The sequence below is a fragment of the Megachile rotundata genome, chromosome 7, assembly GCF_050947335.1.
Source record: "Megachile rotundata isolate GNS110a chromosome 7, iyMegRotu1, whole genome shotgun sequence".
Taxonomy (NCBI): Eukaryota; Metazoa; Arthropoda; class Insecta; order Hymenoptera; family Megachilidae; genus Megachile; species Megachile rotundata.
The window spans coordinates 16,428,229-16,446,645 of NC_134989.1; the positions used below are offsets into that span (position 1 = coordinate 16,428,229).

The 18,417-nt window shown below is 32.8% G+C and overlaps 3 protein-coding genes across 3 annotated transcripts; 2 read left to right on the forward strand and 1 right to left on the reverse strand.

Moving 5' to 3' along the window:
• Positions 1–519: 519 nt before the first annotated feature.
• LOC143264805 (uncharacterized) lies at positions 520–4,132 on the forward strand. Its single transcript, XM_076533646.1, has 2 exons — positions 520–551; positions 1,659–4,132. The coding sequence occupies exons 1-2, from the start codon at positions 536–538 to the stop codon at positions 2,060–2,062; spliced, it is 420 nt and encodes a 139-aa protein (XP_076389761.1). The 5' UTR covers positions 520–535; the 3' UTR covers positions 2,063–4,132.
• An 8,060-nt stretch (positions 4,133–12,192) lies between these two features.
• Vps16A (vacuolar protein sorting 16) lies at positions 12,193–17,750 on the forward strand. Its single transcript, XM_076533704.1, has 16 exons — positions 12,193–12,810; positions 12,884–13,070; positions 13,138–13,266; positions 13,352–13,496; positions 13,575–13,702; positions 13,786–13,967; positions 14,033–14,405; positions 14,480–14,607; positions 14,694–14,838; positions 14,924–15,058; positions 15,131–15,292; positions 15,376–15,525; positions 15,588–15,835; positions 15,902–15,998; positions 16,084–16,187; positions 16,271–17,750. Exons 1-16 carry the CDS (start codon positions 12,755–12,757, stop codon positions 16,407–16,409), a joined length of 2,508 nt encoding a protein of 835 aa, XP_076389819.1. The 5' UTR covers positions 12,193–12,754; the 3' UTR covers positions 16,410–17,750.
• On the reverse strand, positions 16,681–18,114 carry Ppcs (phosphopantothenoylcysteine synthetase). The gene is made up of 6 exons (XM_003706119.3): positions 17,978–18,114; positions 17,781–17,911; positions 17,585–17,685; positions 17,297–17,511; positions 17,031–17,213; positions 16,681–16,958 (listed from the first exon to the last, which is right to left on the reverse strand). Exons 1-6 carry the CDS (start codon positions 18,104–18,106, stop codon positions 16,773–16,775), a joined length of 945 nt encoding a protein of 314 aa, XP_003706167.2. The 5' UTR covers positions 18,107–18,114; the 3' UTR covers positions 16,681–16,772.
• Between the last annotated feature and the right edge of the window lie 303 nt (positions 18,115–18,417).

Genomic DNA, 18,417 nt, shown 5'->3' on the forward strand with positions numbered 1-18,417 from the left:
AGGTATCATTGGGCCCTAGTAAGGAAAAAAAATAAATCTGAAGAAAATTGCAGGAAAGAGAATAAAAGGGTTAAAAGTTATTGTGCTTTTGTGTTATTTCAAATATAATAATCTCCTATATTCCATCATATTATTCCCATTATATTATATTGTATAATTCACGATATATACATATATGTATATTAATAAATAATCATTTTGCAACATATCTGCAAGATTAAGTTAAAAAAAATTAATAAATTTAAATAATTACAACAATAAATTTGTTAATAAACTACCAAAAAATATAAAATTATAAAAAATATGATGTTAGAATAATTATACAGCAACCAATGAGAGTGGCTGCACGCTATTGGTGGATTACATGATGTCTGATTGGCTACTGTACACTAGCAATCACTCTTGCACTTCGATTTGATCTATTGGTCGATTACGTGATGTCTAATTGGCTACTGTAAACTACCAATCGCACTTGCACTTGAAGAGGTCGCCGCTGCTCAGTTTTGTTTTGGGAGTCGAGGAGGTCGGATCAGCCATGTCAACACTTACCGGTACGAGTCAAGGGTTTACTTTACCGATATTGTGCTTGTCCCTGTATTACCTACTGTGCTTTAATAAGTGTTTAGTGTGTTTTAATAAATATTTTTTAATAAATATGCGGGTGTACTAACAAATTTTATGGTGTGATTCAACAAGTGTCAGTGACTTAACCAGTGTGTTACCTGCATGCATATACGGATGTATTAGTGTACCTAGTGTGTTATTACTAGTGTTTAATGTGCTTTAATAATTATTTTTTATTAGTTATGGGGGTGTATTAATAAAATTTATGGTGTGATTCTGCAAGTGTCAGTGACTTTACTAGTGTGTTTCCTTAAGTGATTGTGCATGTGTATACGGATTTATTACTGTGTTTTATGGTGCGGTTATTTGAATGTTTTATTAATTTTTTACTGTTTTAATGTATTTTGTGGAGTGATTATTTAAGTGCTTTTACAAACTGTTATTGGGTGTTGGTGTACTTTATGCAATGATTATTTAAGTGTTTTGGCATAGTGTTACTGGTGCTTTAGTGTACTTTATGCAATGATTATTTAAGTGTTTTGATATATTGTTACTGGTGATTTAGTGTATTATGTGGAATGATTATTTAAGTGTTTTGACATATTGTTACTGGTGTTTTAATATATTTTATGGAGTGATTATTTAAATGTTTTAACAAATTGCTACTGGTGTTTTAGTGTGTATTATGGAATGGTTATTTAAATATTTTAACAAATTGTTACTGGTGTTTTAGTGTATATTATGGTGGTTATTATAGTGGTTATTTAAATGTTTTGGAATACTTGCACTGGTGTTTTAATGTGTTTTACCATGTAGTTATCTATGTGTTTCGGTATAAATTTGCAAACGTTTTAACCTGTGCCATACAATAATTATTCAAGTGCATTGACATATTTTTTCGAATATTTTATAATGTTTCACTGAGTGACTATACGTTTTGATATACATTTGCAAATTTATTACTGGTTTTTGTGATGTAGTATTGCATGCATGCTTAACTTGTTTATTAACTGTTTGCGTTCCAAAAATGTATACGTTACTCGAAATGCAAATTGATTGACAGTTACTAAATTGTTGTCCTGCTATGATTACAGATCACGCTGCCAATCCAATGGACAAACTGCCAAATCCAAACGTTGCCAAAGCAGTCCAAAGCAGTCCAAAGCAGTCCAAAGCAGTCCAAAGCAATCCAAAGCAGTCCAAAGCAGTCCAAATCTCTGATGCTTTACCGGTAAAGCGATCGCAGTGGCGCAAGTCAGCGATCGGTGAGTCGCATGCTTTATGGTTCCTCCGGTTCCCATCATGTCGTAGGACGAATGGTCCGAAGCGACACGGGAACTGGTTGTATTTTATATTTTTGAGCGAGCATAGTGACCACGACTGTACGATCGTGCAAAATTCGTACAAACTGTTTATTATATTTATTAGCTCAGGTCAGGGTTTTCTTGTACATCGCGTTTTAACTTCTTTTCAATTTAAAATTAAAATTAGTACATAGAAGTCGGATGACCCTCCGATTTCACAGTAGTTGTCGAGTCATTTTTAATAATTATCGAGTCACTTTCAATTTTTACGTACGCGTGAAAATTTTTTAAATGAATATGTACAAGAAAGTATCGCGAGAAACAGATTTCGATATCAAAGTTATTTATGAATGTTTGAGTCATTTAGAAATTTACTTTGATATCATAAATCTGTTAAAAATGAAACTACCGATATACTTAGATTTTTGCAAAGTGATCTTCCATTTTCCATTTTGAAAGTTTTTTAAAGTTAGAGTCAATTTTTGCTGGAAGACACTTTATTAGCATGTTTCTAATCATGTCTTTTAGCTCAGGATTTTCAGCACACATGAAGAAAACTGGTAGGTCAAAATACATGTGGCCGTGTTCATTTTTATGCTCTATACTCATGCGCGTGCTTAGATGCTACTCGCATGGGTTAGGGCAGGTGGACACGGTTTAGTTTTAAGATATTTGGCGATCGACAAATTGACAGTGAATTATCGACACAAGTTACACGTGTGTGTGTGGTTAGGTCGTGGACCTTGTGTCGATTAAACTATAGATTTACTTTTTAAATTTTGCAAAATTCTATTTGAAAATGCATACAAAATGCAAGTCGAGTCATTTGAGAATGCATACAAAATGCAAGTAGAGTCATTTGAAAATTTTATAAATTAATTAAGTTAAAAAATTGTATGAGTAGTTTAAATTATTACATGAGCATATTACGTTGAATATTCGAAAGAGTACGAAAATGAAATATGTATGTTCACTGTCAATTGTCGATCGATTTCAGCAAAAAGGTATGAACTTAGAGTGTGAATGTAGTATTGAACTCGGGTGTCGGAGACGTCCCGGGACGTACTCCCTAGGATTAGGCTTTTTTGCACCCGGGTGGTATGTGTGAGAACCGTGGAGTGTGTTTTTGTGTGAATGGACTTTGCAATTTTTTAAATATAGCGATAGGCAGGCAGGTAGCTTACTTCTGGTGTGAATGAGTTAGTTTTAAGTAGGTAGGGCCAGAGCAAGCTTTCACGTTTCTCTGTTCTCCTCTCTCACACGTGAGATGCTTGCATCTGGGGGGTTCACGAAAAATCGAGAAGAGAAAAATATTAAATATGAATTTATTTAATATCTCTTGAACTCGATTGTTCGTTCAGGCCAGGCCTTTTAGTTTTAAGTCGCAGTCGGGTTCTAGATCCGACTGCAAAAATGAAGTATAAAGTGAAGTGAAGTGCAGTGAAATAAAATATTCTGCTCGGACATTCTTTTACGGACAGCGCATTCTGAGAATCGCTGGTCGTATCTTTTTATTTTGAGTTATTTTTCTTTTTTATTAATTTAACTTTTACATGAAATTTCGATTTTGTTATCGATCGAAATAAATGGATACTGGTGCAATTTTATTTCTATAAAATTGTTTGCTATCTGTTTATGGAGATTGATAGCGAAATTGAAATTTTATGTGAAAAATAAGAATGTCCGAGTTACCGTAAAAATTCGCGAGTGATTTTTGTGAGGCTTTGCCGAAGAGAGAAGAGGCTATACGCCGAAGAGCCCCGGCAAAAGTTGCCAAAGAAGAGGGGAACTATTAATGAATGTCCATCCTAAGATCTTAGGATGGACAGTCATTCTGTCACTATGCTCGCTATTATTTTCTTGTATTTTACATGTATTTTTTTGAACGATACAAAATGTATCGTTTTGCTCGAATTTTTACGAGCAAAGCCACTCGCGATTTTATTCGCGATTCGAGATTTTTATGCCCTCCCTATTAAATTTCGCGATTAGAGATTTTTTTATAACTTTGTAATTAAATTTTGAGATTAGAGATTTGCATACCCCTTTGCGATTCGAGATTTTTATGCCCTCCCTATTAAATTTCGCGATTAGAGATTTTTTTATAACTTTGCAATTAAATTTTGAGATTAGAGATTTGCATACCCCTTCGCGATTCGAGATTTTTATATCCCTTTGCAATTTTATTACGAAATTAGAGATTTTATATCCCTTCGCGATCATATATTGAGATTCGCGATTTTTATATCCCTTCGCGATTTTAATTTCTCCCAATTTTATGTGTTAATTATTTTTCTCTGTTTCAGGAATTGATTTTGTATAAATTGTTTTATTGTTGATTGATTTTAAATTCGTAATTTTCATTGTGTTTCTTGTTTTTTGGAAGGGTTGTTTCACTTTTTTTCGTACAATTTTATAGGTTAATAAAGTTTTGTATGTTTCAGAATTTAATTCTTGGTAAGCTATGTTCTCTGTTCCCAAATTTCTGTGTTAATAAATTTTTGTTTGTTTCAGAATTTAATTTTTTGCTAAGTTATGTTGTTCTCTCTTCTGAAATCCGCAATTTTCATTGCGTTTTGTGTTTTTTGAAATTCTTGTATGAAATAAAGAAAAATCTTGCTCCCTCTCCCACCATTTTCTGTGTTAATAAAATTTTGTCTGTTTCAGAATTCAATTTTAAGTAAGTAATGAAATAATTTATATTTGTCTTAATAAGTTTTGTCTGTTTCAGATCTTTATTTTATGTAAGTATTGAAATCATTCATTTTTGTCTTAATTACTTTTATCTGTTTCAGATCTTTATTTTATGTAAGTATTGAAATAATTTATATTTGTTTAATTACTTTTGTCTGTTGCAGAATGTAATTTTTGGTAAGTTCTGTTCAATGCATTAGTTTTTTAATTCCGAGCTTGTGGGAGGATGGGTGGGCTCGGGCGCAGGTTTTTCGTCACAATATGTGGCGAAAAGCCTGCGCACATTGTAAGTGCCCTTTGTTCTAACTTGCACTCATCTTTAACTCCATTTTTTAACTTGTTACATATTAGATTTTAGTAGTAGCCAATCATTTTTATTGTCAATTGCTTGAAACTTAAAAGAAAGTTCTTCCAACTTTCTTCTTTAACCCTTTTTCTTTACAAACTTTTATATTATACGAGTGCAATGTTAGAACAAAAGGCACATTTAGGGCTTTAATATTGTAGTATGCGTGAGTGTGTGAAAATGTGAGTACACGATACAGGACTTATTTAGTTTAAGAGTTTTTCAGATTCGAAATGATTTTATTTTTTATTTTGAAGATTTCAAGACTACTTTCTATTTTATTCCTTGCTTGGAAGTTTTCAAGTCTTCTCTATTTTATTCTTTGCTTGGAAGTCTTCTCTATTTTATTTCTTGCTTCGAAGTTTTCAAGACTCTTCGTTATTTCATTCCATCTACTGTATTTTTGGTGATTTCAATTTTTCCAAAGTTGTGTTTCGAGTAAAGATTGATTTCATTCTTTGTTTTTCAATTTTCTGTCTTTAAACTGCATTCGTCTGTTTCAGGTTTAAATTTATGTAAGTTATTTTTAATATTTTATATCTGTCTAAATTATTTTTGTATGTTGCAGGTTTTTATTTTGTGTAAGTAAATTTTAATGATTCATATTTGCCTTAATCACTTTTGTTTGTTTCAGATTTTTATTTCAAGTAAGTAATTTTTAATATTTCATGTTTGTCTAAATTATTTTTGTATGTTTCAGCTTTTTTTTTGTGTAAGTAAGTTGTAATGATTCATATTTGCCTTAATCACTTTTGTCTGTTTCAGATTTTTATTTCAAGTAAGTAATTTTTAATATTTCATGTTTGTCTAAATTATTTTTGTATGTTTCAGGTTTTTATTTTGTGTAAGTAAGTTGTAATGATTCATATTTGCCTTAATCACTTTTGTCTGTTTCAGATTTTTATTTCAAGTAAGTAATTTTTAATATTTTATATTTGTCTAAATTATTTTTGTATGTTGCAGGTTTTTATTTTGTGTAAGTAAATTTTAATGATTCATATTTGCCTTAATCACTTTTGTTTGTTTCAGATTTTTATTTCAAGTAAGTAATTTTTAATATTTTATATTTGTCTAAATTATTTTTGTATGTTTCAGGTTTTTATTTTGTGTAAGTAAGTTGTAATGATTCATATTTGCCTTAATCAGTTTTGTCTGTTTCAGATTTTTATTTTAAGTAAGTAATTTAATGTTTTCTATGTGTCTAATTACATATATTTGTTTCAGATTTTTATTTCAAGTAAGTAATTTATTTTCTGTCTTAATAAATGTTTGTCTGTTTCAGGAATTTATTTAAAGTAAGTAATTTATTTTCTTTGTTAATAAGTATTTGTCTGTTTCAGATTTTTATTTCAAGTAAGTAATTTATTTTCTTTGTTAATAAATATTTGTCTGTTTCAGATTTTTATTTCAAGTAAGTAATTTATTTTCTTTGTTAATAAATATTTGTCTGTTTCAGATTTTTATTTCAAGTAAGTAATTTATTTTCTTTGTTAATAAATATTTATCTGTTTCAGGTTTTAATTTTACGTAAGTAATTTTTAATGTTTTACATTTGTCTTAATTATTTTTGTATGTTACAGGTTTATATTTTATGTAAGTAAGTTTTAATGATTTACACGTCTTAATTATTTTTGTGTGTTTCAGGTATTTATTTTAAGTAAGTAATTTTTAATGTTTCATGTTTGTCTAATTATTTTTATATGTTACAGGTTTATATTTTATGTAAGTAAGTTTTAATCATTTATATTTGCGTTAATCACTTTTGTCTGTTTCAGATTTTTATTTCAAGTAAGTAATTTATTTTCTGCCTTAATAAATGTTTCTATGTTTCAGGTTTTTATTTTAATAATTTGGTTTATCTTAATTTCGTTCAGATATTTCAGATTCTTATTTCAATTAAGTAATGAAATGTTTCATTTTTATGTTACAGGTTTTGATTGTAAGTAATTGAGTACTTCCCTAATATATTCTATTTTATTTGCGCATTTTTATCAAGTCGACTCGAATTTTATTTCCCTTTTACTCCGAAATTAATATGAATTTTGCATGTTAGCATGAATTCTGCATGTTAGCATGAATTCTGCATGCCCAAAATTATAACTTTACTAATCTTGCATGTGCTTCTCTATTTCCACTTTTTATTGCTACACTTAATTATTCTATAGCTAATGAAGAAGTCATCATTGAAGACTTCCTTCGAGGGATTTCCTCAACTTATGCGCTAATTTTAAGTTTACTTCTAATTAATTTTAAGTTGCGTCTATTGTAACATATTGTAGTATGAATGAGTGAATGTGTGAGATGCGTATACGCGAAGATTGAAGACATCGATCATCAAGAGATCATCGAGGCAACTTCGTGGGACGCGTGCGTTAATTTTAAGTTAATTTTATGCGTGCGTTAGTTTTAAGTGTATGCTTGTGGGCAGGGCGGGTGGGTCCCTGTAAGTGCCTCTTATTCTAACTTGCACTCGTCTTCACAATTCTCAAACTTTGTACGCGTTAGCTTATAGTATATTCAGCTATTTTTTGTCAATCGTTCCGAACCCAAGTGGATCATTGGGGGTTGATAGCGCTGTGAACACGCGGCAGAGGTGAGCTGCAAGTGCTGGTGTAGCGCCAGGGACACATCTCTGCGGGGCCGATCGATTGATGGCTCATCTCGATCTGCCGCCTCACGGCAGGGGTCTCCTCTCTGCGGTCAGACTTGCTTCAAACGCAAGCGGGGAGAAATGGGAGACCCTCCGCGGATGTGTCACTCGTTCTTGCCAGTATTTTCGGTTCATCTCTGTCTCGTGGTTCACGTAAGCCACTATGGACTACCCTTTGACCCATGGAAGGCGAGGTTCACTTGGCGAAAAATACTGATCCCCTTTTTTCACAGAAAGTTCTTCTAACTTTCTTAGCTTATTGACAGAAAGTTCTTCTAACTTTCTTTGCTTATTGACAGAAAGTTCTTCTAACTTTCTTTCAAACTTTCTTCCCTTTGCTTTTTGAATTCGTCATAGATTATTCGAGTGCAATCTTAGAATAAGAGGTACCGTGCGGCGTTTAAGATAAGTTAAGCGTAGGTGTGTGGGTACCCATGCGATTAGTATTAAGTTAATGTATGTGTGCGTGTGTGATACAAGTTCTTTGCTGGATAGTGGTAAAGAACTTGTATATGCGAGCCTATGAGCTAAGTAGAGTCAGAACTCATTTACCCTTCCGATAAATGAGCGATTTGCAAATGGAGGGTGGTAGGGATTTGGAGTTAGGGTGGGTCACTCTTTAACGTAGCCACCTCCTCGTGGTGTGACCCGGTAATCGATGTCGTTTTCTAAATATTTTTCACGAAATTAACTTTAGAAAACGATATCGAGCTAAGAGCTACGATCGTAACTTCTCAATTCCATATCTAAATTACAATAATTCCGAGCTGTGGGAGGAAGGGTGGGCTCGGGCGCAGGTTTTTCGTCACAATATGTGGCGAAAAGCCTGCGCACATTGTAAGTGCTTTTTGTTCTAACTTGCACTCATTTTTAACTCAATTTTTTAACTTGTTACATATTAGAGTTTAGTAGTAGCCAATCATTTTTATTGTCAATTGCTTCAAACTTAAAAGAAAGTTCTTCCAACTTTCTTCTTTACCCCTTTTCTCTACAAAGTTTTAAATCATAGAAGTGCAATTTTAGAACAAAAGGCACATTTAGGGCTTAATCATTTCTGTATGTTTCAAGTTTTTATTTTATGTACGTAATTTATTTATTCATATGTGTCTTAACTGTATTTGTATGTTTCAGGGTTCCATTTCAACGATTCTTGTTTGTTTTAATTTCATTGAGATGTTTCAGGTTTTTATTTTAATTAGATAATCTTGCATTTCCTTTTCTGTTTCCTTTTTTTATTGTCACACCTACTTACTTTCAGGTCATGAATAGTTCATCATTGAAGACATCGAGGGATCATCGAGGGATCATCGAGGGATCATCGAGGGATGCGTGCGCTAGTTTTAAGTTAATTGTATGCGTGCGTTAATTTTAAGTTAATTGTAATCGTGTGGGAAGGGTGGGTGGGTCCCTGTAAGTACCTCTCATTCCAACTTGCACTCATCTTCTCAATTCTCAATCTTTGTACGCGTTAGCTTGTAGTATACCCACTTATTTTTTGTCAATCGTTCTGCGCCCAAGTGGATCATTGGGGGTTCATAGCGCTGTGAACACGCGGTAGAGGTGAGCTGCAAGTGCCGGTGTAGCGCGAGTGATATTCTTTGCCCGGCGGGGCCGAACGGGGGGAGCACCTCTCATAGCATGATGTGCCCCCCCGATCTGCCGCCATACTGCCAAGGGGCATCACGGCAAGGGTGTCCTCTGTATAAGTCGCCCGCGCGTCAGAAATGGGAAACCCTCCGCCAACTGGGGTGTATCACTCGTTCTTACCAAAGGTATCTTCGGTTCATCTTTGCCGTCGTGGTTCACGTAAGCCACTATGGGCTACCCTTTGACCCATGGAAAGCAAGGTTCGCTTGGCGAAAAATAATGGTCCCCTTTTTTGATAGAAAGTTCTTCTAACTTTCTTTTCTTTTAGTAGAAAGTTCTTCTAACTTTCTTTGCTTTTAGTAGAAAGTTCTTCTAACTTTCTTCTTTTTTAGTAGAAAGTTCTTCTAACTTTCTTTTTTGCCCCTTTGCTTTTTTACTTCGTCATAGATTATTTGAGTGCAGTCTTGGAATGAGAGGTACCATGCGGCGTTTAGAATAAGTTAAGCGTATGCGTGTGGGATCCCGTGCGATTAGTATTAAGTTAATGTATGTGCGTGAGCGTGTGTGATACAAGTTCTTTACTGGATTGTGGTAAAGAACTTGTATGTGCGAGCCTATGAGCTATGTAGAGTCGGAACTCATTTATCCTTCTGATAAATGAGGTTGCATTTGGAGGGTGGATGGGATTTGGAGTTAGGGTGGGTCACTATCGTAGCCACCTCCACGTGGTGTGACCCGGTAATCGGTATAGTTCTCTAAAGATTTTTTAAAGTCTTTAGAAAACTATACCGAGCTGAGAGCTACGGTTTTATTTCGAATTTTCTATTTTTTGGTGGAGTAAAGTAAAATTCTTGTCATCTGCTTAATTTTCTATGTTAATAAAATTTTTCTTTGGTATGTTCTTTTCTATGTTAATAAAATTTTAATTCTTGGTAAGCTATGTTCTCTGTTCTCAAATTTCTGTGTTAATAAATTTTTGTTTGTTTCAGAATTTAATTTTTTGATAAGTTATGTTGTTCCCTCTTCTAAAATCCGCAATTTCCATTGCATTTTGTATTTTTTGAAATTCTTGTATGAAATAAAGAAAAATTTTGCTCCCTCTCCCACCATTTTCTATGTTAATAAGTTTTTGTCTGTTTCAGAATGTAATTTTTGGTAAGTTCTGTTTAATGCATTAAATTTATAATTTCGAGCTTGTGGGAGGATGGGTGGGCTCGGGCGCAGGTTTTTCGTCACACTTTGTGGCGAAAAGCCTGCGCACATTGTAAGTACCTCTTATTCTAAATTGCACTCATCTTTGTCACAACTTTTTAACTTACATATTAGACTTGCATAGTAGTAGCTTATTATTTTCCTTCTTAATTTCTTCAAACTTAGAGGAAAGTTCTTACAACTTTCTTCTTTTTCTTCTTTTTTTTTTAAAGTTTCTTTACATAGTTTCAATTACAAATTTTCTTTACTAAGTTTCTTTATAAAGTTTTATTTACGAGTGCAATTTTAGAATAAGAGGTACATGTAGGCCATTTAGAATGTATTACAGTATGCGTGAGTGTGCGAAAGGTATGTGTCCTGCATCCTGTACTCACTCGTAGGGCCTCTAATTTTCTATCTGATTTTATTTCTAGCTTCGAAATTTTCAAGCCTCTTTTCTACTTTAGAAAAAGTGCAAGTTCAAGTCTCTGTTCTATTTTATTTCTTGGTTCGAAGTTTTCAAGACTTCCTTCTATTTTATTTATTGTTCTGAAGTTTTCAAGTCTCTGCTCTCTTTTATTTATTGTTCTGAAGTTTTCAAGTCTCTGCTCTATTTTATTTCTTGCTCTGAAGTTTTCAAGTCTCTTTGATATTTTATTTATTGTTCTGAAGTTTTCAAGTCTCTGCTCTATTTTATTTATTGTTCTGAAGTTTTCAATTCTCTGCTCTATTTTATTTCTTGCTCTGAAGTTTTCAAGTCTCTTTGATATTTTATTTCTTGTTCTGAAGTTTTCAAGACTATTCTCCATTTTATTTCTTCCACTATATTATTTTGTTATTTGATTGGTTTTTAATAAGGATTAGAGGGTACTTTCGTATCATGTGTGAATATTATACACGAAGATTGAAGACATCGATCATCGTGGGATCGTCGTGGGATCATCGTGGGATCATCGAGGGATCATCGAGGGATGCATACATTAGTTTTAAGTCGATTAAGCTTTAAGTTAGTTTTAAGTAAAGTGTGCTCGTGGGCGGGCGGGTGGGTCCTTGTAAGTGCCTCTTATTCTAACTTGCACTCATCTTCACAACTCTCAATCTTTGTACGCGTTAGCTTGTAGTATGCTCAGTTATTTTTTGTCAATCGTTCCGAACCCAAGTGGATCATTGGGGGTTGATAGCGCTGTGAACACGCGGCAGAGGTGAGCTGCAAGTGCTGGTGTAGCGCCAGGGACACATCTCTGCGGGGCCGATCGATTGATGGCTCATCTCGATCTGCCGCCTCACGGCAGGGGTCTCCTCTCTGCGGTCAGACTTGCTTCAAACGCAAGCGGGGAGAAATGGGAGACCCTCCGCGGATGTGTCACTCGTTCTTGCCAGTATTTTCGGTTCATTTCTGTCTCGTGGTTCACGTAAGCCACTATGAACTACCCTTTGACCCATGGAAGGCGAGGTTCACTTGGCGAAAAATACTGATCCCCTTTTTTCACGGAAAGTTCTTCTAACTTTCTTTGCTTATTGACAGAAAGTTCTTCTAACTTTCTTTTCTTTTAGTAGAAAGTTCTTCTAACTTTCTTCTCTTCTCCTTTGCTTTTTGACTTCGTCATAGATTATTTGAGTGCAATATTAGAATAAGAGGTACCTTGCGTTAAGCGTGTGTGTGTGATCCCATGGGATTAGTATTAAGTTAATGTATGCGTGCGTGTGTGATACAAGTTCTTGCAAATTTGTGGTAAAGAACTTGTATGCGAGCCTATGAGCTAAGTAGAGTCAGAACTCATTTATCCTTCTGATAAATGATGTTGCATTTGGAGGGTGGACGGGATTTGGAGTTAGGGTGGGTCACTATCGTAGCCACCTCCACGTGGTGTGACCTGGTAATTGGTATAGTTCTCTGAAGGCTTTAAAAAATCTTCAGAGAACTATACTGAGCTAAGAGCTACGATTAGAATTTAATTTCGAATTAGAATTTAGAATTTAAGAGCTACGATTTTAATTTTGCTTATAATATATGTATATGTAGTTGTATAGATTTATACAGTCATATATATAACTAACCTAACCCAGCCTAATGTAATTTAACCCAACCTATACATTCATAGTTTACAGTGCAATTATAAGAATTTTTGAAAAATTATGTAGGATCTTTAAGGTGCCCTCATCAGTCACCACTGCGTGTACCGGCTAGGTACGGCATTGGCAGCAAGCTATGACGTTGCTGACGCATGTGCATAAAGCTCTCGCGTGAGATAAAATCTCATGACTGCCCAACACTGCCGGTAGTCGGTAGTATAAGCAGTCGACTAATTGTAAGACATGGTAATCTCTTTGTCTTCGTACATCGACATTTGCGTTATATACTATAAAATTTAATTATATGGATTAGCAAGTGAATAAATATTTTTATTAGTTGAAAATATGTCGGCTATGTTAACCGCGGATTGGTTTCCTTTGGGCAGAGATGTATACTTTAGGTAATTTTGTTGAGGTTACAATTTGACAGTTGAGGAAAAACAGAGTGATTAAAGAACCATAATCATTTTTCAGAAAGTTTGAATTGTATCCACTATCTTTTCAACACGAAGTTTCGAGTAATAATCTTTTAGTAGCAGCTCCTTATGGAGGTTCTATTGCAATTACCAGAAATCCAAAGAAATTGGTTAAAGTTCAAGGAGTCAATAAACCTATGATATATTTGTACACATCTTCTGGAAAACTGACAGCCAAGCTACAAGTAAAAAACTACCATTATTTTTTTGAAGTTTAATGCTTAGCGTAAATACATGATTTAATTTTTCCAGTGGGGTGGTGCTCAGTTGGTTTGTTTAGGATGGTCTCAACAAGAAGAATTGTTATGCATACAAGATGATGGTATGATTCATATATATGATATGTTTGGCACTTATCAACATGCATTTACTATGGGAAATGTAAGTCAATGGTAGATTGGCTGAGTATCAATGATTTAATTCTACGAATATATAGTTACATCATTGTTTTTATTTTTTATATCAGGAAGTAAAAGATACCAAAGTTGTAGAAGCAAAGCTTTTTGTCAGCTACAGCGGTACAGGCATTGCAGTTTTGACTTCTACTAATCGTGTATTCTTAGTGAATAATGTGACAGAACCAAAAGTCAGACAAATATCAGAAATTCATAGTAGGTTTGATAGACAGTATTTGGCATTCTTTGTTCCTGCATTCAATTTTTACCTACAATGTGGTTTTTCTTTCTCAGGATATGGAGGTACCATAGATTGTTGGTGTTTAGTACATTGCGATAGAGAAACCCGTGTGATTCTATCAAACCGAGATGGAATATTTATTGTTCATCAGTTGTATCAAAATACAGTCCATATACCATTTGTACGATGTAAAAACTTTAAATGTTAAAAAGTAAGAGAAATTCGCTTTGAATATTTAAACTAATAATATATTTGTTTTTTTAGGACAATCTCTTTAGCAGACACAATAAAGTGAGCAGTGTAATAGCTATGGCTGTGTCAGGAAATAATCGTCATATTGCTCTTTATACAGATACTAGTCATTTGTACATAGGTTCTATAGATTTCAAGAAAAAATATTGTGAACATTACACAAATATGAAAGAACCATTGACAGATATGGCATGGTCAGTTTGATTGTGTCGTTACGTATATTCTTTCAACCGATTTTCTGATACACGGATACTTGTAGGTGTGGAACTGAGGCTGTAGTATGTAGCTGGGACAGTACCGTGATGGTGGTCGGTCGAACAGCTGAAATAATAGTATATACTTACGATGGCCCCGTACATCTTATTACAGAGATTGACGGTGTGCGTGTACTGTCTGGTTGTTCTCATGAAATGATACAAAAAGTACCGAGCGTTGTTCAAAAAATATTTGGAATTAATTCAACTGATCCAGCATCTTATCTTTTGGAAGCTTCTAAACAGTTTCAAAAGAAAAGCCATAAAGCTGACAGTTACATAGATCTGGTTAAAGATAAATTAGATGTAGCTGTAAAAGCTTGTATTGATGGTGCTGGTCATGAATTTCATTTTGAAACGCAAAAACTTTTAATGAGAGTAAGATTTCTAATTTTTTTTTACTTTCTTCTTATGGTGTACGAGTTATGTAATATTCTTGTTGATCAATTTAGGCTGCCAAATTTGGAAAAGGATTTAGCAAAACAGTTAATCCCGAGTATTATGTTGACATGTGTAGAACTCTAAGGGTCTTGAATGCAGTCAGACATCCTGCTATTGGAATTCCATTAACATATACGCAGTATCCTTTTATTTTACAATTAATTTTGATATAGATATCGCGTTCATTTTTACAACTGTTCATAATAAAGTACTTAATAACGATAGATTTACTGTTCTGACGAGTCAGGTATTATTAGATAGACTCGTTGCAAGAAGACATTATTATTTAAGCATACAAATTGCACGACATCTTCAATTGCCTGAAATTGAGGGAGAAAGTCGAATATTGGCACATTGGGCTTGTTACAAAGTAATGTGCTTGCTTACTTTTAGATTTCACTTATTTCCTGTATATATTTGTTTTTCAATTATTCCTATCTTTCTTTTTGTAATAGGTAAAACAGACACAGCTGGATAAAGAACAAATAGCAGAAGAAATAGCTGATAAATTAGGATACGCGCCTGGAGTTTCGTACAGCGAAATTGCTAAAAGAGCAGCTGATTGCGGTCGAAAACAATTAGCTATCAAAGTAGACTATTTATTTTCTATGAATAAGCAATGCATTATCAGCATTCTTTTAACTTTATATATATTTTTGCAGTTGATAGATTATGAACCACGGGCACATCACCAAGTACCGCTTTTATTGACCCTCGGGGAAGAAAGGGCTGCTTTACGTAAAGCCGTTGAGAGCGGAAATACAGATTTAGTTTATACAGTGATACTTCATCTTCGAGAGAATATGACACTTAGCGATTTTCAGGTAAATCGTGTTTTTACTGTTCCATTAAAAATATTTTAAAATATACAGATTTGACTAAGATTCATAATATTAATCCAACATAGATGTCCATAATCCATTGTCCTTTAGCGATGGCCTTGTACATTAAGTATTGTCAAAACCATAATCGGGAAACTCTTCGTGATATTTACAATCAGTATGATGACTTTCATTCTCAAGCGATATGGTTTATCACCGAAAGTTATCAGCGAAAGGTTAGTAATCGTGTTTTATTTACATTTGCTAATCAAATATTGATACGATTAATATCGTTCAGAATGCAATGACAAGAGAGGCATTATTGCAATCAGCACAAGAAAATTTCAAGTTAGCCCGTAATTATACAAACGCAGCTTTGACGGAAGAACAAATAAAATTGTTGCGTTATCAACGATCTCTAGAAGGCGTATTGCATGAATCGATTGTTGGGAAACCGCTTCATGATACAGTACAGATATTATTGTTACACAATGAATTGAAATTAGCAGATAAATTGAGATCAGAATATCGAATATCAGATCGAAGGTATAACGAGTAATTTTCTCGATTGTTTAATCAATTGTTATCTCTATATATATTTTGTTGCTTTAGATACTGGTGGTTGCGAATACATTGTTTAGCAAAACAGGATATGTGGATTGAATTAGACAATTTTTCCAAAAGCAAAAAATCTCCTATTGGTTATGAGGTATTTTTTTGGTATTTTTTAATTTCAAAGTAACTGAACATTTTCATATAACAATATATTTTTCTCCCTCTTTCGTTCGTTTCAGCCATTTGTAGATCAATGTTTAAAATACAATAAAGAAAGAGAAGCAAAAAAATATTTACCTAAAGTAAGAGACGAATTAAAAGTAAAATATTTTGTCAAATTACAGTAAGTACACGTGAATAACTAAGAAAGTAACATATTTATTGCACTACGAAAAATATAATAAAATATTTCACACAATGTTACAGAATGCTAAATGAAGCAGTTCAAACAGCAGTAGAACAAAAAGATGTTTCTGCGTTAAAATTTATTTTGGCGCAATGTAACTCTTCTGATAAACAGTTAGTTGATAAAATTAATATGCACATAACAAGCTTTAAAAATTGACACTCTGTTAACACGATTATGAATCATTGGTTAAAAATTGAAATTTATGTGTATGTATTTATAAGAAACACCATAAGGCGCGCATTCATTAACAAATAATTTTTTAAATTGGTTTAAATTAAAATAAATGTTATATAACATTTTTCTTAAATATACATACATATATGCATGCATATACACGAACATGTATATGCATATTTGCATGTAAATATTATTACTATGTATAAAATGTTAAGGATAAATTAGTAATAACCTTTTTTAAATTCCTTGATATGTTAATATAATATTCATTTAATGTAAATATATAATATATATATATATATATAAAATTTGTATTACTTAACATCACGTAATGAACAACCATCAACTTCTTTCCTCGCTAGATTTTATGAAATTTTGATGTCTAGCAACAATGTTGGCGACAATAAAACGTTCGATTTCTTCACCTTTACTTAATTGCTCATTAGTGAGAAAAATAACCTGAATATTTTCTTGACTAACAATAGTTACTTGCTGTTTTCGAGTTTGTAGCATATTTGCTATAACCAGCTAGAGAAAAAACAATTAGAATATGTATAAAGAAACTGTGAATTTTTTGGTGAAATAATTGAAATTACTTACATTATGTTTGTATCTATTGAGTGCATTTCTAGCTTTTGCAATTAAAAGGTTTTCGTCAGTTTCCAATTTAAAAGACACTACATATGCTCGTGGAACCCACAGACTTACTAAAGGCGCTAGTACTTTAGGTACTAATTGAAGCGCTATCGTTTGCGGTTCTTCCGAAGAAATTTTGTGAACAGCCTGAAAATGTTGAAAATAGTTGTATGTGTAAATAAATTTGCAGAGCTTGTTTTTTCATGCATAAATACAAATTAATGCACTACCAATTCATTAGAAGGAATGTAAAAATCTGAAACTGCAGCTGCAAGATACAAAATAGTTTGGTTTTTAAATGAAGCTAGTATTTGACAAGCAAGTCGAAGAAGCCAAAGGTATTCAGAAAGAGTAGTAAAAGAGACTTGTAATAATTTGTCTTGATTCAGAGCTTCTTTATATTTGTTCAGTATAGTTGCCAATTTATCTGTGTATTGTGGCATTACTGAAAATAAATATGAATTTTGTAGTTAAATTATGATTTAACATAACATAAATGATTATTTGATTCTATATACCTGTAATTATGGATTTTCCATCTTCTTTCTGATTAATCTCTAACATATCTAAAAATCTTTGTCCTGTAAAGTGCCTTGAAAATGGTTCCAAGGATTTAACTCTGTTAATGGACAATGAATAATATATAAATATTAATTTAATACAAAATAAATTTTTTTAAACATACATGTTAAATGTTTGTAATACATTAATTACCTGTACATAAATATCACAGCATATCCATGTTCTAAAAAATATTCTGCAGATAGAGATCCTCTAGTTCCTGCACTAAAATTATCAACAAACCTTACTGTATTACGTTCTAAAGGAATTGTTGTGCCACCACTCTATAAAAATAATATATATTAATTTCAAATAATAATCATGTAATATTTAAAAAACTTAATACTCACTGTAACCAGAACAACTTTATTGTTTTTTTTTAATTGTCTGTCTGCAAATTCTTTTAGTATTATTTTAGTCTGAGCAAAATCTTGAGGTGGTGGATGTTTGGCATAAAATTCTTCCCAAGTTAAATTCATGATTATATATGTTCCGTTCAAAATAAAAATTAATACAAATTCTGTATAACGACTATTATTTTAAACCTTGTAAGCTTATGTAGCAAATTGTACATATAAATTAGAAAGTAAATGTTGAAAAAATAAAATGTATTATATAGAGGCAGTATACTAATTGTTAAAAACAATAATTTTCTTACTAAAACAATGATTCTTTGTAACACTACAATATAATGGTATTTTAAACGAAGCACAACTAGATAATTAGTATGAATATGTGTGACTAATTAACATTCAACATGTCACGTCAGTGATGAGATATTGACGGATGA